Source organism: Hylaeus anthracinus, unplaced genomic scaffold (assembly GCF_026225885.1).
Source record: "Hylaeus anthracinus isolate JK02 unplaced genomic scaffold, UHH_iyHylAnth1.0_haploid 0, whole genome shotgun sequence".
NCBI lineage: Eukaryota > Metazoa > Arthropoda > Insecta > Hymenoptera > Colletidae > Hylaeus > Hylaeus anthracinus.
In genome coordinates, this window is record NW_026533254.1 from 966,987 (window position 1) to 992,616 (window position 25,630).

The window sequence follows — 25,630 nt, forward strand, 5'->3', positions numbered from 1 at the left end:
TGTGGAGCATAACTGTAGCACCTTTCATATTTTTAAATATTTCAAAATATTGAGTAGGAATGAAAAAAGATTAATTTTACGAGAGTGAAAAGGTATAAAGGTAAAAGGTGGCCAGGCAAAGCATTCTCAGATCATCAATACCCATACTTTCTCTCTCGCAGACTTTCACATAATTTGTCAATTTAAAACTTTGACAATATGAGTGCATTTTCATTTTATTGTGTTTTAAAATATTTCTAAGGACATTCATTGACGCAGATACCCCTCCTCTCACAGGCTTTCAGATAATTTGTCAGTTTAAAACGCTGACAATATGAGTACATTTTCATTATTTTACATTTTAAAATAATTCTTATTCATCAAAACCTTGACCTTGCCTGGCCACGCCAAGCATTTGACTTCCAGGCCACGGACATCTAGGTAAATGTCTAAACAGTCTCAGTTTGTGGTTGATACACTATTTAGCTTCTTCGTTTCACCGCCAAAGTGCGGAGCAGTCAGTTTACATGAGTTGTTATTAGGGTCTGAACGTCTGCACTGTTGAACACAGCATTTTAGCTGCCCATAGTGGGAAAGCACCGAATTTGATATTATGTTACACAGTGTCACCTTGCACTTTACTGGAAAACTGGACCTTCATGTACTGGCTGCTCATTTCGATTTCACTTCTTTTTCTACTTTCTTGAATTTTTTTAGGGAGATCTTCTCTATTTTTCTATGATTACTCTTTAAGTCCTCCACTTTTTCATGTAATTGGCGTAATTTTTTTACTTTTTCGAAGTATTTTATGGGGATCTCACTTCTTCTTACAAAGCTAATTTCAATAGTAAATGACTTTAAATAATAGAAAATGGGAGATCAGTTTGAATCCTTTAAGGTTTCAAAAGTATGCGGAACGCATTGCAGGAAGTCTGATTGCAAGAAATTTATGAAAGAAAAAATGTAATCACTTTATCAGTAACATTTAAATGCAACAAAACTTTCTGTCATGTGTCATGGGTACTTTTTAGAAATTAAAGGATTAAGTCTGACCTCTCTTTTTCTATATTATTGTAATACAATAAATTATGTGTTACAAATAGTGGATCTCTGTTCATTTTCTCATTATTTAAATTTCTTGCAACAAAACTTTCTGCCATGCATTGTGTGTACTTTTGAAAATTCTAAGGACTGAAACTGATATTGAAATACGATTAATTGTGCGTTACAAATAGTGGATTTCTTTTTTCATTTCTCGCTTTATCTTTAACATTCGAATTTCTTGCAACAAGACTTCTGCCACGCGTTCTTCGTACTTCTGAACTTTATTCTAATACAATAAATTATGCGTTATAAATAGTTGATTTCTTTTTTTCATTTCTCACTTCATCTTTAACATTTAAATTTTTTGCAGTGAGACATCCTGCCATGCGTTCTATATACTTTTGGAAACTTAAAGAACTGAAGCTGGTCTCTTTCCTATATCTGGCTTCAGACACATTATGTATATTGTAGATTCTACGCTTACTATAATAAAAGACAAATGTATTTTTATCTTAGTTAAGCTCTACATTAATTTGCAAGTAAAATAAGGTTTGTATGTGTTATTTACAAATAAAATTAATGTCATATGAATAACGCACAATTTATTATATTACAATACCAGATTCAGTCCTTTAAGTTTTCAAAAGCGCACGGAACGCATGGCAGAAAGTCTTGTTGTAACAAACTTAAATGTTAAAAATGAAGTATGAAATGAAAAAAGAGGTCTACACTATTTCTAACCTACAATTTATTATATTATAATACCAGTTTCAGTCTTTTATGTTTCCAAAGTACACACAACGCATAACAAAATGTCTTGTTGCTAGAAATTGAAACGTTAAACACGAAATGAGAAATAAAGAAAGAGATCCACTATGTGTAACGCACAATTTATTGTATTAGAATAAAATTCACAAGTATGCACAACGCGTGGCAGAAAATCTTGTTTTTTTTTTTTAAATTACTTTATTTAAGGTCACATCAACTACAAGGTTATTAGTGACCACGTAAATATTTACAATTCAATTACAATTTGTTCATTATTCTATATTTAGTTAATAACTCTACTAGTTTGAGGAATTCGTTTCTATTATTGAGAATCATTTGCATATTATTTAAAAGTTTGGACTCTACAAGACCGTGCTGTATTCCTTGACATTCTTCAATTAAATGCTTAACTGTGAGAGGCTCGTCACAAAAGATGCATGATGGTGGCTGTGATTTTGTTATTTTATAACAATGAGTTAGATTTGTGTGGTCAATTCTCAATCTTGTTATTGCTACTTGCAGTCTTCTATTTGGTAGGGTCGGAGTTGTATCGCTAGTTGATTTTCGGATTTGGTGTAGCTTCGTTGGTGGCATGTTGGTCCATTCCTGGTTCCAGATTTCTTTTGCTGTTTTTTTTTTATTAAATTTTTGGTTTCATTTAATGTGGGTAATATTTGGACGTATGGTTCTTCCAACGTAATGGCTTTTTTTGCAGCCTCATCTGCTCTTTCGTTGCCCACGATTCCTTGGTGTGATGGAATCCAAACAAATTCGGGTTGAACATTTTTTTCTATTTGAAGTTCTGTTAATTCGGCGTGGATATCTTGAATTATTTTTGTTGTACTTGTAAGGTCTTCCATAGCAAGTAGAACTGATTTGGAGTCGGTAAATATAATAGACAGATTCTGTTCTAAGGATTTTATGTATCGTAAGGCCTGTAAGATTGCGTACGCTTCACATGTGAAAATTGAAATTCCTTTGGGAATTTTGTAGGTCAGTTCTTGGTTGTCTGTTATTATTGCACATCCACCTTGTTCCTTGTTTATGGAACCGTCCGTGTATATGTGTTTATGATTTCTGTATTTATTGGCGATTTCACTGAATCTGGATCGATATATTATTGCAGATGTCTCTTTTTTGTTTAAGTTGCTTAATTCAAAGTTAATGTTTGGATTATTTAATTTCCATGGAGGTGTTGGTGCAGGTAGTCGTTGTGTTATTTGTGGGATCGTAAGATTCCAGTCACTTGCATATCTAGCTTGTCGGATTAAGAATGGTTTTGGAAGAGTATTCCTAGATAGATATATTTGTTGATTGTTGTGGGTTATTAGAGTTTCATAACATGGATTTCTCTGATTTGAGTATTTCGTGGCAGCGAGTGCTAAGGACAATTGTTTTCTTCTGTATTCCGATGGTATTTCGCGTTTCTACAATAACACTCGAATTTGGTGATGTTTTGAATGCTCCTAAGGATAATCTGAGCGAGGTTGTTTGTATTGGATCTAAGATTTTTAGTAATCTTTTAGGTGCTGATCCATATATTGGTGTATATGTTCGTAGTATTATTTCAGAATTTGCTCCCCATGACTTTGATGCTAGTGTCTTTATTATTTTTATTCTTTGTTGGCAATTAGCCTTCACTTTCTTAATATGCAGTTCCCAATTCAATTTTGTATCGAAGATTAATCCTAGGATTTTCTGCTGTTATTCCATGTTTATTTGTTGGTTGTTTCAATAAAGTGAAGGTGTGATTCCTGAGTATGATGGTCTATTTATAATCATATATGAGGTTTTTTTCTCTGAAAATTTAAACCCAGAAGTTAAGGACATTTGTATAGATTGTCTAATGCTTGTTGTGCTAGTTTCTCAGTTTGTTTTATTTTTTTACCTGTGAACATAATAGTTAAGTCGTCTCCAAAAAGGAAGCATTTACCAGGTTTTTTAATTACTTGGATGATATCATTGATTGCTATAAGGAACAATGGTGGACTTATTACTGACCCTTGAGATATTCCGTTCATTAATTCAACTATTTTTGATTGTTTATTGTCAATTTGTACTTTGATTTTCCGATCATAAAAAAAATTGTTTATAAAGGCCAAACAGTTACCATCAATTTGATTAGTTTTGAGGATGTTTAAAACTCTGTGTCTCCATGTCGTTTCAAAAGCTTTTTCAATGTCTAGTGATATCAGGATAATATGTTCTTTGTTATTTAATGCTTTACAGATATTTATTTCCAAATTTGTGAGATGATCTAATGTAGAGCGGTATTGGCGAAATCCATTTTGTTGAGGATTAAACACATTGTTTTTTTCTAATATCCATCTTAATCGTGTATTCACTATTTTCTCTAGTAATTTGCAAAGATTGTTAGTGAGTGATATCGGTCTATAATTTTTGGGGTTTGTCGGATCTTTACCTGGTTTGAGGATTGGAATAACAGTAGCTAGTCTCCATTTCTTTGGAAAGATTCTTTTGGTCCAAATGATATTGTACACTATTTTGAGAAAATTCAGTGCTTTTTCGGAAAGTTGTTTTAACATATTATTAGGAATGTTGTCTGGACCGGGGCTAGAGTTTTTTGTTTTGGTTAAGGAACTTTTGAGTTCGATTAACGTGATCGGTAGATTTATTTCCGTGTTGTCGTTTCCTATTTCTAACTTTTGATTATTCTCGATCTCTAATTTGTAAATTCGAAATTCGTTAATTGAGTTGTTATCCTTCGAGTTGTTTGCAAATGTTTCTGCTAATAAATCACAGATATCTTTAGTTTCCTCTAGTATTGTTCCATTAGTATTTTTCATAAAGTCAGGTATTCTATTTATATTTATTCCACTAATTTTGTGGATTTTATTCCAGATTATTTCTGGGGGGACACTAGGGTTCAGTGATGAGATGAATTTAATCCAGGAGTCTTTTTTTGCTTGTTTAATTGTTTTCCTGGCCTCTGCTCCAAGTTTTTTAAATTCAATTTTGTTGTCTATTGTCTTATGTTTCTTAAATCTGTTGAAGGCGTGTTTTTCTTTTCTAATTACTAGTTCACAGTCGCTGTTCCACCATGGAACTCTTTTTTTAGATTTATTGTTTAACGAATGTGTTTTAGGTATGAATTTTCCTGCCGCTTGTATAATTAAGGTGGTAAATTTTTCTACTATATCATCTATGTCAGGATTTTCTACTACTAGTAATTGTGTGAGATGAGGGATTTCTCTATCGATTTCATTTTTGAATTTTTCCCAGTTGGCCTCGTTTAATCTCCATTTTTTTGGGGAGGATCTTTCTCTCTGTTTTATTTCATTATTGACTATATGAATTGGATAGTGATCACTTCCATATAATTCGTCAATCACTGTCCAGGAAAATTTGTATGATATATTTGAATTTGTTAATGTCAGATCTATTGCACTTGCGGTACCTGTTGTCATATTTAGGTGTGTAGGTAGTTGATGGTTTAGTAGACACAGTTCGTTTAGTTCAATCCATTCTTTTATCGTTCTGCCTCTAGTATCAGTTCTCGTGGACCCCCACATATGGTTATGACTATTAAAGTCTCCTAGAATAATGAGTGGTCGGGGTAGTTGCTTAATTAAGTTATTTAATTCGTGTAAGGTAATCTGTTTGGAGTTTGGAAGATAAATGTTACATACGGTAGTTTTTATTGGTACTTCTACGCTAACTGCTATCGCTTCTAAATCGATACCTAGGTAAATTTGTTCTGCCTTGATTCCGTTTTCAACAAATGTGGCAACTTCGCCACTAGCATGGTCAGCATTTCGATTTTTGTTGAACACTTGAAATCCCTTTAGTTTTGGGGAATGTTGATTCTTGAAGTTCGTTTCTTGTATGCATATAATTTTGGGGGATTTTTCTTTGATGAGGATTTCGAGGTTTTCTTTATGGGTATAGAACCCATTTACGTTCCATTGTATAGTATCCATTGTAAAAGTTTCTTTTTAGAATGAGTCGTTAGTTCTCTCTTTCTTTTGGTTCGTGGATGTATTTATTTAGTTGCGTTACTATCCTGTAGTGCGATTTTTTAGTCCTTTTGATGGGAGAAGGGGATTAATTTCTAGTAACATGTTGACAAGTGCTGGAATGTCTTCTATGTAGTCTTTTACGGTGTTTATTAGGTCTTTAGTTCCTTTAGTAGTTGTTAAAAAGCTCTTTAATTGGTCAGTATCAAGAGGGAAGTTGTTCGAAGTTTTACTTGTGATGTATTCTGAGATGTCCGTAAAGTTTTCTTCTCTGTCGGTGTCAGAGTCTGAGGTGCTAGAGTTAGAGATTGTAGAGATTAGTTTTTTCTTCTTTTTTACAGGTTTGGAAATTTTCCATGGTTGAGTAAAAGTAATATCGTCGATTCCCTCATGTTCCGAATGTGTGTCGTTGTAAGGCTGTGTAGTATTCTCGGTTGTTGTGGATAGGGATCGTTTGTTTGTGGTAGAGTTTATGTTTACATTTTCTTCTATCTGTTGCTCAGGGTCTATAGGTGTGTCAGTTGTTACAGTTTTACTTGGAATTTCGGAGTCGTTTAGTTGCGGTTGTGTGTGTGGGTTTTGAGGAATTTGTGTCATTGGAGTTTGAGGTGTATTTGTACTTGTAGTTAATGGACAATTTTTTGCTATGTGTCCTTTTTCCTTGCATATAGAACAACTTAGCGAATCGGTAGATAGGTAAATCCAGTAATTTCTATCTTCATAATTTATTTGCATAGAGTTGGGGACTTTGTTTATATCTTCTGGGTTAATACAAGTTTGGCGGCGGAAACTTAAAACATGTGGTAGTCCAACATCTGCGAGACCAGCTCTGATAAATGAGATTGAGGAAGTTAGCGTTATGTTCAGTTTTTTAAGACTTTCTTCGATAATTACGTGCTGAGTTACAGGACAGATATTTGATATAATGACTCTTTTATTTTGGACTATGAGCGGTCTAATTGTTAGAAATTTTTCTTGGACTTGAATCTGTTTATGATTATCTGTTGGTTGTTTCACAATTTCTTTATTAACGACGTAGACGCATATTCGGTTGTTTGAGATTCTTGAAATGAATTTGATGTCTTTTGGTTCTATAATGGTACATAGTGCTTTCGCATAATCTCTAACTTTTATACCATCGATAGCTTCCATAACGATTCCTTGAACTTTTTTGGGAAATTGATTTTGTTGTATTGCCTGTGCATACGTTTGTTCTGTTGGTGACGTCATTTTGGAGAAGGGTTCATTTTTCTCTTTTTCCCCTGTTCCCTGGGGACAGGGGAATGGTGAAAACTGAAGTCAGTAGAAATTGTATTCTTACCGAATTGTTCGAGCAGTGGGTATAATCACAAGTAACTCGCGTACTAGAAGAATGTAAACACGGTCACTGTCGCTATAACGCACACGTCTGTTCGCTGTGAATGCTCAATAGCGACTGGCAGAAAATCTTGTAACAAATTTAAATGTTAAAAATGAAGTATGAAATGAATAAAGAGGTCTACACTATTGGTAACGCAAAATTTATTGTATTATAATTCCAGTTTCAGTCCTTTAAGTTTTCAAAAGTACGCACAATGCATGTCAGAAAGTCTTGTTGCAAGAAACCAAATGTCACAAATGCAAACTGACAGTTACAGGTTAGAAATGAACGAGCGGCATGAGTGACAGCCATATTACAATTCCGACCGACGAGCCTTGCCGACTGATTCCGAGAGTCGACGAATCGACGAATGTGGTCTTAGCTCCTATTGGCTAAGTGTTGACGAAAAGAATTAGAATAAGAATCAGAATCAAAAGAAAAATCTACAATTTCTGACCGATTCATGACATGATATTACGATATCTCAGCTGTGCATAGTCCGATTTGATTGATTTTGGTTTTATTAGAAAGCTTATATGCGATTTACATTAGAAAAATGCCTTTAGATTTAGAAAATACAACAGGCTTGACGAGATATTAATGACAGAAGTTTCGGGTTAGGTTGGAATCGCAGTTTTACGAGTAAAAGATACGTGGTAGCGTCAGCGCCAGTGTACACGGTGGCGTATAATTTGTCATGTACTTGGCGTCGAGACGCTACCGCGTCTCTAGATAAATAGTATTCCACGTGGGTGAAACCGCGGAGCATAGCTAGTACATATAGTACAATTATAAAGTCCATGAGAGATTAAATAGAGTGCTATGAATGATTACAATTTCACTTTCTCAGCTCCTTTTCTTCAATGGTGTCATGTTGATGTATGTTTACAGTCAGTACAAACTTTGATACGTAAGCAACTAAGCAGCTGTTTGTTTTCATTTGGTTACAATATTTACAATATACACTCAGTCACTCTTCGAAGCTCATTGAATGCGATTCTGTGACTCTGTCAGACTTATTTTATAGCATAGTGTTATTACAAGTATTTACAATTATTTTTGGTAACCCCTTCAGACCTGGCGTACAGAAAAGTGAGAAGAATTTGAAGCTCCAAAGGAATGTTTATCGATATGAGAATCTATACTTATGAAAATAAGTAAAATTTCAATGAAAATTGAATAAACATATTTTATGTTTTGCCAGTTAACTGCATATTATTAGTGAAATCGAAAGAGAAAAATCGAAAGTGAAAAATTGCCAAGTAATTGAATTTACTTCGACCTTTTTATGCATAAAAAGTGCACTGTATCTATGAATTATACTTCGATTGTTACGTGATCTTCTTTTCCCATCGGAAACGAGATGTTTCATTTGATTCGATGATACGTTTTACGAGAAAGATGTTTGTCCCGCGATAACAGACTATGGCGCTACATTTTGTTCGTTTTATCATGCACGTAACAAATGTTACATATTTGAGAAAGTAATCTATGCCTTTGTTAAAACGGTTTTCTTATCGTGTCAGATTCTGTAAAAGTAGGCGTGCTGGTTTGTGCATATAACTTTATCGGTTCGATAAGCTTTACAACGAACGAGAAGTTTTTGTTCGATAAGTATGGCGTAGCAAATAATCGCCAAATTAACGAATCCATGACATATCGTTGCTTGAAGCTTGACAAAATATAGTGGATAAAAAGTGAACCTAATCGACGTGTAAAATGTACCATTGTGTGCTAAGTGTACTTTACTGTCTTGAACAAATTTACTTCTCCAATTTTATTTGATATATTTAATGTTCCTGATGAAAATAAAGATTTTACATTTTCAAATCCATTCTTGCAACTTTGAATATCATATTCTCGAGTAAAATAACACTTTATATTTCGTATAATAAAATATTGATGTCTTTAAATTTATTTAATATTCCTAATCAGAATGAACGTTTGAAATTTTCAAGTTCATTCTTGCAACTTTAATTATCATATTCTCGAGTAAAATAACATTTTGTATTTCGTGTAACAGAAAATATCGATGTCTTTAAATGACTGCGTTCGAAATGATTTCGAAATGAAATCGAAGAGGACATTTATGTTGTTTTAGTGATTTGCATGAATTTTTTTGACAGAATCTATATAATTTAATGAAACTTTGAGAACATTTTATACATATATTCAAGTAAATATTGTAATTTTTTGGAAGTATTTCCTTGGAAAATATGGAAGGTATCAGCTGCCACCCGCATTCTGCAGGTCATAGTTTTCATCTGAAATCAATAGGGATTTAAATTTACTTTAAAGACATGTCTTTCTTTTACAAGAACCTACATTCAGAGAAATATCATTGTTTAAAGTATCTTTTTATTACGAAAAACGTTGTACAAAAATGGCAAAACATTATGCTCTTTCGTTTGAACACCTCTAAAAATGCAGTATTCAATTTTTTAAGGAGGAATTTAGGTTCATATTGAATGACTTCACAGTAAATTTAAATACCTATTGATTTCAGGTGAAAACCGTGGCCTCCAGAATGTACACAAAACAGCTACGTTTGATGGTGACTGATATCTTATAGTGGCAGCTGATACCTTCCATATTTGCGGTGGAAATACTTCCAAAAAATTACAATATTTACTTGAACATATATATAAGATGTTCTCAAAGTTTCATTAAATTACATACATTCCTTTCTTGTTAAAAAAAATTGATGCAAATGACTAAAAAAGCGTAGTCCTAAACCTATTTCCCCCTTAATAATGAAATATTTACCAATGAAATATAAATTGAGATAACACTCATGCGTATACGTTTCATTCTGTTTGCTGGGATAAGCATGTATGTAAAGTATGCGCATGTTTAGCGATACACATTTTCACAGTGGAAAAAAACGAAAGAAAACACTCCAACATTTGTTCTACTCGAGCAAATTTTCATCGATACCAATAATAAAAAATCTTTCGACGTTTCGGCCAAAGGAAGCTGGAATTTTTCCAAGAAAATTGAAATATACTGCAAACTAAAAAAAATATGAATGAATTGTGCTGTAAAATTTGATCGACGAGCGAAAGGAGTACTTATACATTATATATACATTAACAATTATGCGTAAACAAAATTACCACTCGGGAGTTGTTGAAAAAAACGACAAGTTACAAAAACGATTCCATTGTTTTTGAGATTATTGTACAGATATCGTTAGTATAGAACTGCTACAATGGATGATAACGGTGCAGCGAACGGAAGATTCTTGGAATGCGAATAGAAATATCCTTTAACATGATACTGTAACGAATACCAAATATCTGCAACGAGAAATTTGACAAGTAGCTTTTTGTGTGTTTTATAAAAATAAATGTGAAATTTAATCTCCTATAGTAATTTTCTCCTTTTTCCACGTACGGTGACATTTAGTCAATCTTTCTTCTACCCGTGCTTCTTTTCCAACATTATTTTACTTTGATCTTTACCAAACGATATCATCGTACTTTTTTTATTTGTATCCTTTCCATCATTTTAATATTTTCTTTTCATCATGGCATTTTCCATTTCTTAACATTGAAACGACCTTAAGAAGAGATAGAATAGAAAGATGTCAATTTTATTCCACCGGTTTCCAAGTAAAAAATGCTAGAAAATTTCTTTGTTTAGTTATTTCAAGAAATTAATAGGTTTAAAAGTATTTCAAACTACATATTATTATATTATATTATTATTATTGTTACTCGGTATATTTAATTAGATTGAAAGCCTAATTATTTAAATATTACTAACATTCACTGCCATTGTTTCAGCTAATTTATCAATGTTAATATTGATTAACGTTACAAAAAAATAATAATAATTCCAAGTCTGAAAACCTACATTTTCAATTTGTGTTTTCTATTCTATAAATCACATTATTTTACTTTGATCCTTACCAAACGATACCTTCGTACTTTTTTATTTATACCTTTTTCTTCATTTTAATATTTTCTTTTCATCTTGGCATTTTCCATTTCTTACATTTATTCTTTACTTGAAAAACCAACGCTATTCGACTCTTCGTACGCTTTTACCAACGATACCCCACGTAAATAAAACTAGTTTTAGTTACTTGAAAAAAAAAAAAATGTTCTACGACGCTTCCGTAAATGATGATTCTACATATTCGCAACGATTCGCTCCTAGTGCATAGCAACCTACGAAATGGCGCAATGGGGCCATCATGGCACAATAATAGCGGTGCAAACGGTAGATTCGCAACGTCCGCTGGTCTATTAATAAATTTGAGAGAGCACCATCTATTTTGGAAACGATAAGATCGCTCGAACCGAGTTACCTCTGTCTGGACCACACTGTTGCATTTTACCTATTCCTCGTTAGCAAAAAAAAAAAAGAAATGCGCTCGGAAAATGAAATCTACTTAAAAAGGTTTTACGTGTCTCCTTTGACTCGTTTGAAAAATTAGTTTATGGCGATGGTTGTTTCTCTGCAGTTTGGATGCTCGTGAGGATCTTTGCAAACCTAGCGATATTACAACGAACCACAGAAATCCAAATCAGCAAAAATTCTAGGGTTGAAATCGCCTTATTTACTTATCGTTACATGAATATTACGATACCCGAAAGTTGATAGGGATTTGTTAGTAAACGATTGGAAAAGGACCAGCATTATTAGCTATTTTAAAAATACACGTTCGTCACGTTGTTCGACGTGTATACCGTTAGCCAGTTCACATATCTTACACCAAGCAGGAACACAGTGTAAACCCATTTACGCTAAAAGCTGACCTGCATATGCAATGACTGTCTTCACTCTTCCATGTTAATTTGCTTTCATGTGGATAGCACAACAGTCGAACAGGTTTCCGATCAAAGTGTACGCTACCACATATCTACGTGCATGATTGCTGTTTTCTGTATTACACCTAGCTTTATCGTACATCTATGTACAATATATCTACAATATATGTACAAGAATATACAAGAATGAAAGCCCTGACTCACTGACATATCAATGCCCAGGCTAAACCCTTGAACCTAGAAAGCTGAAATTTTGCACAGAGGTTTCCTGTATGACGTGTACAAGGAATAAGAAAGGATATTTCGAAATTCAACTATGCCACGTTGACAGGCATATTTTATTATTAAAAACAAAAACCTGAAGTCTCTTTTAGAAAACCCTTTACTCCACACTCTTTCCATGTAACGTCTGCTCTTATATTTTTCTCTAAATCTCTGTATATACACCATATTTTGATTTGCTTTCACTTGAAATTTTAAGGAAACATACATTTTTTTAAAATTTGCTCCAGCATCTATTTTTTCCACATAACCACTAACAAAATTTTCTAGATTTACGATGTCCCCTCATAGGAGACATCCGAGTGCAAAGGGTTAGGTGTGCCAAAATGTTCGTTCGAATTTTAACGCATAAATAAACAGCAATTTTTCTTAGATGAAGAAATATATTTACTCGATAACATATTGTCTATTCTGTTTTATGATTATTCCCCGTCTTTTGGGCTAATTCATGATTCCACAAACGACAAATACAGTCGAAAACATTCTTAAAACTAACCACGAAACTACTTTAATGTATTCACTGCCAACTACGAGATGTCTCGTAATTCAAATTGATTGCAATTACTCAAGGTTTATGTATATGCTTCTGAGCCACGAATTATTATTGCAAAAGAAGATTGTAAATTTTCTTTTTAGAACAACAAATTTAATATCACTTTTTATTATCAAAATAATAACCTAAATTACACATCTGTATTCAATCTTGGCGTCCAAGGCAAAACGCTTCATTTGCCTGGCAGTGAATGGGATGATAAATTGATCTTTATGTTTAATCTCTCTGGAAAAGAGCGTAACATGTAAATAAACACCATAACATTTAAGATTAAAGTCGTTTTTTGGAGTACAATGATCACAATTGTAATATTCGTATGATGGATTAAAATCTCGATAAATATGAGCTTTGAAAAATATATTTGTATTTTCCCGTTCGAACCAAACAATGTTCTCCTGTGACATTTTGTTTCAATTATAAAAGAAACATGAGAGATATTTAAGACGCAAGAGTGAATTGAGACGTTCTGTACCGTATGTAAAGGAAGAGAGCCATCCGACCAAACTTCTCGATGAAATTGACTGCAACGTTGGTGAAACGTAGGAACCTAGGTACGCTTTTCAAAAGGACACTACTTATACCCAGATGCCTCGAGTAATATCAACTCCTTTAACACATTCGCTACGGTAACTTTTTCCGTCGACTTTCATATTTGACGGCACGGGTCAATTACATTCCGTGGTAGACTTTCATAACTGGCTGGGATACAGGGAAACCAGGAACGCAGACTTTTTAGATACACCTCGTAAATTTCGGTGGAAATTGTGAAGATTGGAATCGTATCGTGGCTCTAAAGACCATCCCGGTAAAGAGTAACCTTCGTGACATTTGTATGTATGTATAGTAAAGGAAACTAACGATGAACGATGAAGTTCGTTTCACCGTTTAGATATGAGAGCTGTTCAAAAAGTGTTTATGTAAAGCTTGCAGGTCACTTTGTGGGGGACTCATAAATAATTAACAGTTCGGAATTCGTTTTGGAAACTCATAAATGATTAACCCATTTGCATCATACGGAAAAGCGGAAAATTCGTTCTTATCGCCAATATTTTATTTGGATACAGTTTTCAATTAAATTACGCGCATACATACAGTGGGTGTAGAAAGTATTCGTATACCAATCAATTTCCAAAAAAACTATGTAAAATTGTAATTTATTAACTTATTTTTTATAAACAATGACATTCTACATATTCACGGAAATCTCTAGAATAGATAGATTACAAGAAAAATAGCTATTTATGTAAATTGCGAAATTAACAAGAAAAAAACATTTAATCGATAGAAATGTTGAAGCAATAAATATTCGCACAACTGTTTAAAAATATTTTACTGGAAATATGATGTTTTCTAATTCGTACGGAGCAATAAACTAATGTGTTTACGTTACAAGCCCTACTGTAAATGGTTCGTCATAAGAATCGTACAAATACTTATTGCTTCTTTACTTTTACCCACTTTTCGCATCTTTTTGTTAATTTCACAAATTATATTAACTATGTATGTATGTATGCATGTATGTATGTATGTATGTATGTATGTATGTATGTATTCATTTATTTAATGCACCCCCAAGGGTTTGCATGGCCCCACTTCCGTTTACAAATTCTTTACACCTTATTCTTACTCTAACCTTAAATTACCCTTATCGTGTCTTATTCTATCCTTATCTTACAATTAATCTTTATACACAAAAAAAAAATTATATTAATTAGTAAATGTTGTTTGGACTATATCTACCTTAGAGACTTTCGAGAATATGTAACATATCATTGATTACAAAAAAATAAGTTAAGAAAGTACAATTTCACACAAAAGTTTTTTGGTAAATTGATCGGTGTACGAATACATTCTACACCTATTGTATGTATATGCGCCTGTGGTGATAATTGCCAGACAAAATGCGCATATATGTACATATATGCGCTAGTGATGCAAATGGGTTAAGAGTTCTGACTTCATTTTCCATAGTTCTATAGTTTCTGATCTTTTAAACTAATATGTAAAAGATAATTTTAATTAATAACTCGTTTGATGAGTCATTTGTTACAATTATTGTATAAACTTGAACAATACAATTATGACACATAAAGGGAGCTTCATAAGTCAAATTCGACAATACTTTAAGCACTTTATTATTAATCCTTTGCACTCGAAGCCATTTTGTTACTGAATGTGCTAAGTGGAATCATGTTGTATTAACCCCTTCCCGTACTGTTGAGAGAGTATCAATGGATACAGTAAGCATTATGTATATGTCATTTGTTTCATCTGTCTTCACTTGTTCTGTGAAGCTCTTGTGTGTAACCGCCATATCGTTGTACTTTTATAATTACAATAAACCTTTATATAGTATTTTCACCTTAAAAGCTGCATTTCATTATCAGCCTGTTATTCTCACCTTTTCCTCACTTACTGGTTTCTAACACGTACTTTGACGAGTCTGACTCGCGATGAAGATTTTGGGCCAAAACATGAATATCACGAGCCAGGCTCGTAAACAAATAATCGGGCTAAACATAAACATCAGTTTCTGGCCCTAGTTTCGTCGAATTTAATGACACGGGAAGGGTTTAAATAATGTAGCATAAAAAGCCTGTAAATTATTGCAATGCATCTTTCATTTACTTGTTCGTGCTGCTCGAATGGAAACCTCCCAGGAACTGTACGCCTTCGAAAATATGTATTGTGCTCGAGAGAATTTATCTTCTCTGATTTCTACCAACTTTTTTTGCATTTCCGTCTCCTCAGAGGTGACATTCGAGTGCAAATTTTCATAGAATGATAGAAACAGAAAGTAAAAAAATTACATACCAAGTACATGAAAAAGTTAAGGACGAAAAAAAGTAATTACAAAAAAATAGAAGGCATTTTCAGATCGTCAATACCCATACTTCCTCTCTCGCAAACTTTCAGACAATTTGTCAATTTAAAACTTTGACAATATTATGAGTACACTTTCATTGTATTGCGTTTTAAAATATTCCTAAGGTCATTCATCGACGCCGATACCTTTACTCACGCAAACTTTCAGATAATTTGTCAGTTTAAAACTCTGACAAGACGAGTACACTTTCATTATTTAGCGTTTTCAAATAATTCTTATTCATCGACACCTTGTCGTTACCTGGCCACGCCAAGCATTTGACTTCCAGCCCGCCCACATCTAGACAAATTTCTAAACAGTCCCAGTTTGTGGCAGATACGCTATTTAGCTTCTTCATTTTACTGCCAAAGTGCGGAGCAGTCACTTTGCATGAGTTGTCATTAGGGTCTGAACGTCCGCACTGTTGAACACAGCATTTTAGCTGCGCATAGTTGGAAAGCACAGAATTTTACATTGCGTTACACAGTGTCGCCTTTGCACTTTACTGGAAAGGACCTTCATATACTGCCAGCTCATTTTGATTTCACTACTTTCTTGTAGTTTTTTATGGGGATCTTCTATTTTTCTATGATTACTCCTTTTCGTCCTCCCCTTTTTGATGTACTTGCCGTATTTCTTTTACTTTTTTGAAGTTTTTTATGGAGATCTGATATGTATTCATACGTCTTCATCACGGAACGTAATTATTTGGAATAAACAAAGACATTCGTCGAAAATAACAATAGCATGGATACCATCTCATCAAAGGGATTCCTGAAAACGAAAAAGCTGATCTAACAGCCAAGGAAACAACAAATAATACCACCAATCACGAAATACCGATCCTTCTACAAGATGTTAAAAGACACTTACACGATTGCATCAACAAAAAATGGAACAATATTTGGAAAACAATGAATAATCCATAGAATAACAGATGACTTTTTCGAACAATCACCCACAGGACACCTCAACAGACTAGAACAATTCAAAATTACTCGCATCAAAATTGAACATACAAAATACACGCATAAACAACCTACTTGAGAAGATCATTAGACCCACCTGCCGTACGCGCAACGAAATTCTAACAATAGAACACATAACATTTACCTGTAAAATTACGGAACTACTCCGCATACAATACGAACTACCCACTAGTTTAAAGGAAGCGTGGAGCATAAAAGAAAACTTAAACAAAATAATCCAGCTACTTAAAGATGCACATATATGAACCAACATCTAACATTGGAGCTAACTTAATTAGCTGTATGTAGAGTGCTCAATGTTAGTCATCGACTGGTACTTCCTCAAACATATCCAACAAACTCCAATTCTGATTCAACTCATTTGACAATGCAACTCCAACAGGTATATCAGTACTTTAGTTATTATTATATATCAAGTAAAATATTTGAGACTTTAACAATTATTTATTTTTTACTTGTACCAACTTACATTTACTAATAATTTAATTAAATAATATCTTGTGTGTAACAGCTGGAAAGTCAAAAGCAAAACAAATTAATAATTTTAAAAGAGTTAATAGAACACTGTTCTACAAATATAGTTCTTCCCAAACATTTATATGAGTTAATAAATGTTAATTACATAAAGAAAAGAGACTTCTGCATAGCAGAAAATACCTTAATACTTTAGAAAATTTCTTAATAATTCTAAATTATCTATTCTTCAAATGGAAAAGTTGAATCAACAATATAATAATATTTTAAATGGCTATCAACAGACTAGGCATACGTTAGACTTGGAACTGCCAAAAGCAATAAACATGTATAGTGCTAATAGCAACATTTTTCTCTATTTTATCTTAATATTATAGACATTCCCTAAAACACCCGAAAAACGCACACATATTTGTAGGGAATCGATACGAAATGCGACGTAGTACAGAAATGTATACAGTTGGCACGCGGCGCCAGCAAAGAACTATAAAAGAACAATATTCGACGATCGGTAATTAGTCGAGATCGAACTATGGTCGAGGTGACGCACGATTTTTTTTTCACTTGAAAACCCCTCCAGCTACACATTATACACGTCGCACACGCATTAAGCATACCTTACAAATAATTCTATCAATTAGAACTGCTGGATAATTTTTTAAACAATTTTAAGCGCGAGAATCTATGCAATTTTCTCTACGTAAGAAATTTTCTTTCGTAACGATAATGGTACAGCTATTTTTACAAGAGTTTAATGTTTTTCTATCCGTTGCACAAGACGCTGGATAACACGTATCGTTTAAGTAGTCCTAATGGACTCGATTGTAAGAATTGATCTAAATGTCTTGTACCACAGCAATGTCAGACTCTTGTCTCGAACATTGCTATGGATCTCCTTGAAGAATATCTTCTCGTTGAAATAATTGTGGTAGGAAACAGTACGCGTTTATTATAGAATATAAATATTGAAACAGTTTTTGTTTAGTAGGCTCGATAAACAACCTCCATCCTTAAGTCTTTGCACTCGAGGCCTTTTTTTCTGGTATCTACGAGTAATTCGAGATGCTTTCTTAGTATTCTATTGCCACGAATGCTGAGATTATATTGACTTCGAAAATGAGATCTCTAATTTGAGATTTGAGAATCAAGTCACCTTTGCTTCAATGACAATCACTTTATTGGCACTTCGAGTTCCAAAGAAATTAAACCTAAAGAAAAGCTAGTGGTGACTGAGAGTCACCTCTCGAGTCCAAAGGGTTAATCTTTCCAAGCTTAAATGGACGTAAAGTACGGTGCATGCAATGAAACAGGAGCATGTAACCATTTCGCAGTCGCGTTTCTTTCCACGACAAATCGATGCAAGGTACTTATTACTGACGTATTAACTGACGCTCTTTACAATTTGCACATCTGTATTGCTCTTTCGTGATGTAACCGTAATTACATCCTCGGGTATAACGAGGCTGCTTGGCGATAGTCGGCTCTTTTAACCCGTTATATTTTCTGTAGCCATGGTACCGATTGGAATTATTTTTGGGTAGCGCGCGTTCTCCCAACTATCGCTTAGAAACATATACATTTCATTCAAAGAAGTTTAAGCTGTTTATCTATTATTCTCGATGCTCGATATTTTCTATCGATTTACTCATAGTTTCCTTCTCTATGCCCATGAAAAGTTTATCAAAAAGAAAGGAGAAAATAAAACACTCAAATGTTTATCAAGAAGGAAAAAGGAAACAAAAACAACATCTTACATGGAAAAAAATATTCGATTGGTAGAAATCTAAGAAGTTAGTTTCTAGATTATATTTAAGTTCAAAAACTATTTTAATTTAGATGAGCAGATTACGCGACGAATCTGTTATAAAATTCAAAGAAAGAATCATATAATAATGTACGATTCAAAAAACCAACTGAGAAAATGGTATTTTCGTCCTGTGTTTACACGATTACTAATTATAGTATAAGACAAGCAGTGGTCCGGTGCTACAACAGACTAGAGAAATAAGAAATGGCAAGCAGTGGGAGGTTGGTATTTGAGAGACATACAATTGTCGTCCCTTCTTCACGAAGGTATCGTCTTCGTTAATTATAAGATAAGCAGGTTTCACTGGCTAGATAACGTCTACGTCTGCACGCTCGTACCGGGAATATCCCGTGGTTCGATCGCAAAGAGTTAACCCTTTGCACTCGAGGCCTTTTTTTCTTTTATCTACCAGTAACTCGAGATGCTTTCTTAGCATTCTATTGCCACAAATGCTAAGATTATATTCACTTCGAAAATTAAATCCCTAATTTGAGATTTGAGAATCGGGTCACCTTTGCCTCAACGACAATCATTTTATTGGCCCTTGAGTTCCAAAGAAATTGAAGCAAAAGAAAACCTAGTGGTGACTGAGAGTTACCTCTCGAATGCAAAGGGTTAATTCGAGTATAATTCAATTGCAAGTCACGAAAAATGTATCTTGCCTTTTCCTCTTATCGGTCGATTAGGAACACGGTTCAAAGCTTCAAAGGCTTCGCTTCTCCGTATCATTATAGTTTCTGTTGTTTTTTGCGTTCACAGAAAAATCTGGTTATGTCAGGTCTACAATGGTGTTATTAATCCATTAACCGAGAACGACGAGCCAACTCGTTATTTTTACTCGTCTCTACTTTCAATACGTTTACGCTTATACGCTCCTTTGCTGGCCATTTTACACCAAGTTGATCTTCTATTCACTTTTCAACCTCGACGTGAGGAATTTTTGCGATACTAAAAATAAAGTCACCTAACCCTCGATTTACACGGTTTTCAAAGTAATGGATTTGGAAGAAAATAAAAATTTACGCAAGAAAACGTATGGACCAACATCTAACATTGGAGAAAACCTCATAAGAAACTGTCGTTAATAACCAAAGGTTGATGCGACGTTAAATATGAACAAAAAAATTACGCTGCAAACATGTTTGTCCCGTCATCTTTTATTGAAGTGTAAGTTCTTATACGACGTCAGATTTTAAATACAAAATTTAGTAGTTTTTAATAGTTTTTAGTTTCTATAACTCCGGTAAACCATTAAATTTTGTATTTAAAAATTGTTCAATATTTCTTACAATTTCGGAGATATTAGCAAAAATATCATTAAGAATAAATCATGGTATATGTTGTAAGTCGCTAATAATCCATGATGTTGATGCGATGTTAAGCTTATTAAATAAAAAAAAAAAAAAATAACAGCGTTACGATCGATTCGAAGACTTGTTGGATCCATCGAGAGAAAATAATCCGCGAAAGATTAATATTACAGCAAAATTATACTCTCCACAATTGCTACAACAAGTATTGTTAATAAATAATTAATTTAACTATTGGCAGAAATGAATTTTTAGTTATTCAAATCAATAGATGTAAAAAAAAAAGAAAAATTTCTTACGATTAATGTCTTCAATGAAGACTTATTTATATGCAATTATTTTTATAATAATATAAAAGCGAAACATTTTGGCTCTTCGAGTTCTCTAAACTTATTAGGTATACCTCGTTATTTATATTATATTTTTATTAAAAAAATGAAATATATGCAATTATTTTTATAGTAATATAAAAGCGAAACATTTCAATGAAGACTTATTCTGAGCCGTAATTCTTATTAGTATTTAAGCGACTATTAAATTGTACTGTATGCTTTCTAAATGGTTAATCAATTCGGAAATACTCATTTTATTTGCATCTCGAGTCACAGATTGTTATTATTACTATAAAAGGCCACCGTTTAATGTATTTCTCTTATTAATTAAAATAAAAAGAAAATTACAAAAATAAACAGTAGAAAGAAAAATCATATCGTATATTGGCTTGTTTCGTCGCATCTCATCTGTGCCCACGATCCCCTTCGATAGAAATTGTACCAGGGTTAACAACGATGGATCGCATCGAGTGTAGGATACGAGTGACAAGGTAATAGTGACGTTGGTGTAATTTAGTGTCTATTACGCGTAATGCTGGACAAAGCCGGACACCAATTACTATTTTGAAACGAATTGAAAGTGATGTTAGACTGTAATAAGAGTTCTGTGGAACAAAATTTAACGCGACTGCAGCGGTGGTATTCCGCGCAAAATGTGTCGCTTAAGAAGGGAGTTACAAGAAAAACGCTGAAAATAAGGCTTTATTTATGAATTTATAACGAACGAACGGTTCAATAAAATTATTTGAAATTTTGTACACGTTTGAAATTACGGATAAAATGTTTGTATAAAGATTCATTGATGTATTTACGCCAAAGGGCGAAAATTAATTAGTTTAGAAGTTATGAATTTTGCGAGAAGCGCTCGTATACTCGACACATGGTGCGTCGACGCAAATGGTTCGTAATTGTTACGAGGCTTCTGTCTAGAGTGTGTTTTAATTATGCATCGACAAATGCACAGTCTGCTGTGTATAAATAACAATGAATCACGGTATGTAGATCAAAAGATTACAGCGTTCGGTAAATAGTTTACAACAGTGTTTCTCAAACTAGAACATTGACAGAAGTTTGTAAGCTCTCAAAGTTTGGATAAAAGAGGTTCTACTCTATATAAATTGATTGTAATGCAGATCAAGTTGAGAAGATAGAAGGTTGCTAATTAAACGTAACAAAGTGACGAGTAAACATTTTTACTTAAACCATCGTTATGAACGATAAAATATAAAGGCATAGAATTAATTTCTATTTCTACAGCTAATAACACTGTCCAACACGATTTTTTTTCCGCGATATCTACAAGGTGATTCTTATAGGGTTTCTCGTCCTAAATACGAATCTGAAAATGAAATTGCTCCATCACCCTTAGTTTTCAAGAAATACGAGATTTTGTAAAAACGGTCGATTTTTAGAGAAAACGTAGTACTACTTGAAAACTAGGAGCGCTAGAAAGTTCTATTTAGTCTTAAAAGATAGAGGAGTATTTTCTGAATACGAAGACATATTCCTTTAGAATTATCTGCTCCTTTGAATGCCTGTAAATGAACACCGAAGTTCAAAAAGGTGATGATGCGTGAATCTTTCACGTAATACTTTTGTATTTTAATGAAAAGTTATTCACCTAGGTCGATTTTACACTACGTTATCGGATTCTGCAAACATTTCTCAAGAGAAAACCACCCGCGGCAAATGTTGGAACGGTTTCTAATCCATACCGTTTGACAAAATGTCAACTCGGAACGCATGAACTGTGTTTTGCCGCTGCACAGCCATTGCTCGCTATGTTTCGGTCAGTCAGGGCCGTCGCTACGGGATTCGCCTAATCGGTGCCACGCGTTATCGGTTTTTGTATTACATTTACATGTTCCAGATAAGTAATTCTTCATTTTTAATGTTTCATTTATACTGCAACTTAACAAAACGGAGACAATTTTCTACTGTTGAAATTTTAATCATTAATTTCCCGTTTTTGTATTTTCAATTATTCGACTTTTGCTAATTTGGTATTAAGCAAACTTTATTTAAATCTAAATTGAATTATTTAACAATTAATTCAATCTGTAATTGTATATTTTGTTGTTAATTTTTAATGAAAACTGCTAACTATAAAAAATCTCTCTTTAGAGCAGAGTTTACCCCCCAAACACTAACTTAAATAACAAAAGATTAAAGTATCGAAAAGTAGAAACATTAAGCTTTAAAATGGTTTTCTATTCGTCAATGTGGGGCGAATTTTAACCAAGTTACGAGAATTTGATGGTTATTATTCAAGCACGTGGCGTGCGTGCAGAACGCACGCATGACGACGGTCCTGATTCACCGATATAAAGCGAGCGAAGCCTGCGCGCCGGCAAACAGAATTCGTGCGTTCTAAATTAATATTTTCTGGATCTGTACGAACTAGAAAACGTTACAACATTTACCGCGGGTGGTTCTCTCTTCAGAAATGTTTGCAGAATCCTATAATGCATAGTAAATTCGACCTAGACGAATAACTTTTCATAAAAATACAGAAGTATTTCGTGAAAAGTAGTCGTGTCGCCAACATTTTGATCTTCGGTGTTCATTTACAGGCATTCAAAAGAGCAGATAATTCTAAAAGAATATGTCTTCATATTTAGAAAACACTTCTCTATCTTTTAAGACTAAATAGAACTTTCTAGCGTTCGTGTAATTAGAAAACGTACACGTATGGCAAAATATTCGTGAAGAAGTTAATCCTTTGCACTCGAGAGGCGAATGAGTAGCGACAGTCTTCGATTATTTTAGATTTCCTTGAATCTTGTAGCGATATTAGTTCATGAATAAATGTCTAAGGTGTAAACTGGTACACTTTGAAGCACTAGTAAATTTTGTTCTTTTATATATATATTTAATTTGTTTAAGGTCGCATCAACATCACAGGCATTTTATTTCCACGATTCTCCAATCATGCTACATAGAAGAAGGTTTAGTCGTCTAAGGCCGAACACACACAGGCGCAACCGATTTGAAATTAGTGTTGCAAACTCTTTGTTTTACTTACTCCACTATCTTTGTTTTACTTAGATCTACGGTCGCATGCAACTATGTAGTTTCAAAGTGGTTTAAAACTGATCAGTTGCGCCCGTGTGCGATCGGCCTAAATTGTTACCTAATCTGTTGTCGAGTGCAAAACGAATGAAACGAATAAGCATTTGTTGAGTGATCGATGCGAATGTGATTTGTTCCCTTTCTCGTTGCAGTTCCTCCAAAATTTGGGCAAGGTGGACCGAACCGCGGATGACATATTTGACGAACATCTACAGAACTTTCTGAGACAGCAAAATGCCGCTAACAGGTTGCAAAAGGAGTTCAACAATTACATCAGGTGTGTTCGAGGTGAGTCGATTGGAATGGAATCGAATTCTAGGATGCCGGCGCAGCGCATTGCGTAACTCCTTTAACGCGATTAAAATTCATCCGTGACTAGCGACATATTTACCACGTTCTACGACGAAATTCATAAGAAAAATAACAGGTATATTTCGGAGAAGAAATATTCATGATAAATAGGTTACGGATGTTCGTGCATTTATAACAAATGGAGATACGGAGAACTCTATACGAATGTGCACAAATGCAAAATTATATAAAATGTTTAAATTCTTTTCTCTATGAAAATATTAATTTGTATAAACAGTCGCAATGATGAAGTAAAATACTCTGTCTGTATATTAAAATAGCCATATTTTTTTGAGAGAATACAGGAAATTGATGTCATAACGACGACACTGTGCTTATTATTTTATTTTGTAAATTCAAGAATAAAAGGGATTAACTGGTATCAAGAGTATTATAAAAATAATTTGAAAAAATCACGAATCTAAAAATTGATCATAATTGATCCTGCAAAAGATCATAAAATTGTGTACACTTCGTGTTAAAATTGCATTTAGTGTAACTATACACTTCGAGAAGGCTGCAGGAAGAATCTCTACTCTACATAGTATCTAATTTCTAATGTTTTCGTTTTTCCGACCTGTAATTTTACTCTCTCGCATCGTGTCGTTGCTTCCGTCAAGGTGAGTACATTTACAAGGATGGTAATAAATAATTCAAGTAAGTTATGACCAGTCGAAAGAAACGGTATAAAAACCAATTGACGTTTCAAGCTCGGAGTACCTTGAACACTTGAACTTTTTCCCAACTCGCAATAAATATCGAACTTTACAACGCGTTTTATTTTGTTTACAGACCGAGTAACTCATGTTTTTATTTTTTTAAATAATCATGAGCTTCCACAAAGTTGAATTACCAGTTTCACACAGACCTAACCATCAATTTATCTACATACAGGATGTCCACGCTAAAGTGTGACATACGTATATTTCAATAACTATTGATAATACGAAAAAATTGTTTATACGTAAATTGCAGGATACAATGGGCTCTATTATCAATTTAGAAGATATGATGGTGAAGTTTCGTTTTTTAAATGAAATTATATATTTTTGGGGGGATCATGCGATAGTCTTTCCAACGTAATTAAGTATCTAAGGCAGTGTTTCCAACCTTTTTCGTGTTATGCCCCATCTAAACTTTTCTCCCCTCCAGTATATAAATAATTTTGAATATTTAAAAATGGAAATGTTCACTAAAAAAACTTAAATGATAGGTTTTAGGAAGAAATCACTAGGAAATTATTGAGCACACGCACTAAGTAAATTTTCAAAACATATAATGGAGAACTGAAATTCAAGTAAGAAATAATTTTAATGAATGATTTTTCTATATTGTTTTATATTTTTTAAAACAACGAGGCTTTTACAACAACTTAACGAACGTTTATTTCACATTAACACCAACGACGAATGCTGAGCGTTACTGCGATACATTGCGGAAACTGAGATCCCGGCACTAAGCATTTTGGCTACTAGCGTGACGGAAAGAAGTTAATTATATTCGAGGTTTACCCAGCTCGAATAACGACTGCAAATCGCCATACGGTTAACTTAAACTCTGGACGAATCCATTTTCAAATTGCCCCCTTTAAGGAGGGAGTATGATACAGCCAAGTTTTGTTTCCAATGCGTATCACATTAAAATGTAATTTATTTTTGTTCGTGAAACTTTTTTTTACATATCAAGGT

The 25,630-nt window shown here is 33.6% G+C and overlaps 1 protein-coding gene across 3 annotated transcripts in view; it reads left to right on the forward strand.

The window, feature by feature from the left end:
- LOC128891698 (myc box-dependent-interacting protein 1) overlaps window positions 1–25,630 on the forward strand; it is a 73,803-nt gene that overhangs the window by 34,319 nt on the left and 13,854 nt on the right. For all 3 annotated transcript variants that reach the window (XM_054151456.1, XM_054151621.1, XM_054151534.1), the window contains exon 2: window positions 23,744–23,879. In XM_054151456.1, the coding sequence (XP_054007431.1) occupies window positions 23,744–23,879 (136 nt within the window). The remainder of the gene's footprint in view (window positions 1–23,743; window positions 23,880–25,630) is intronic.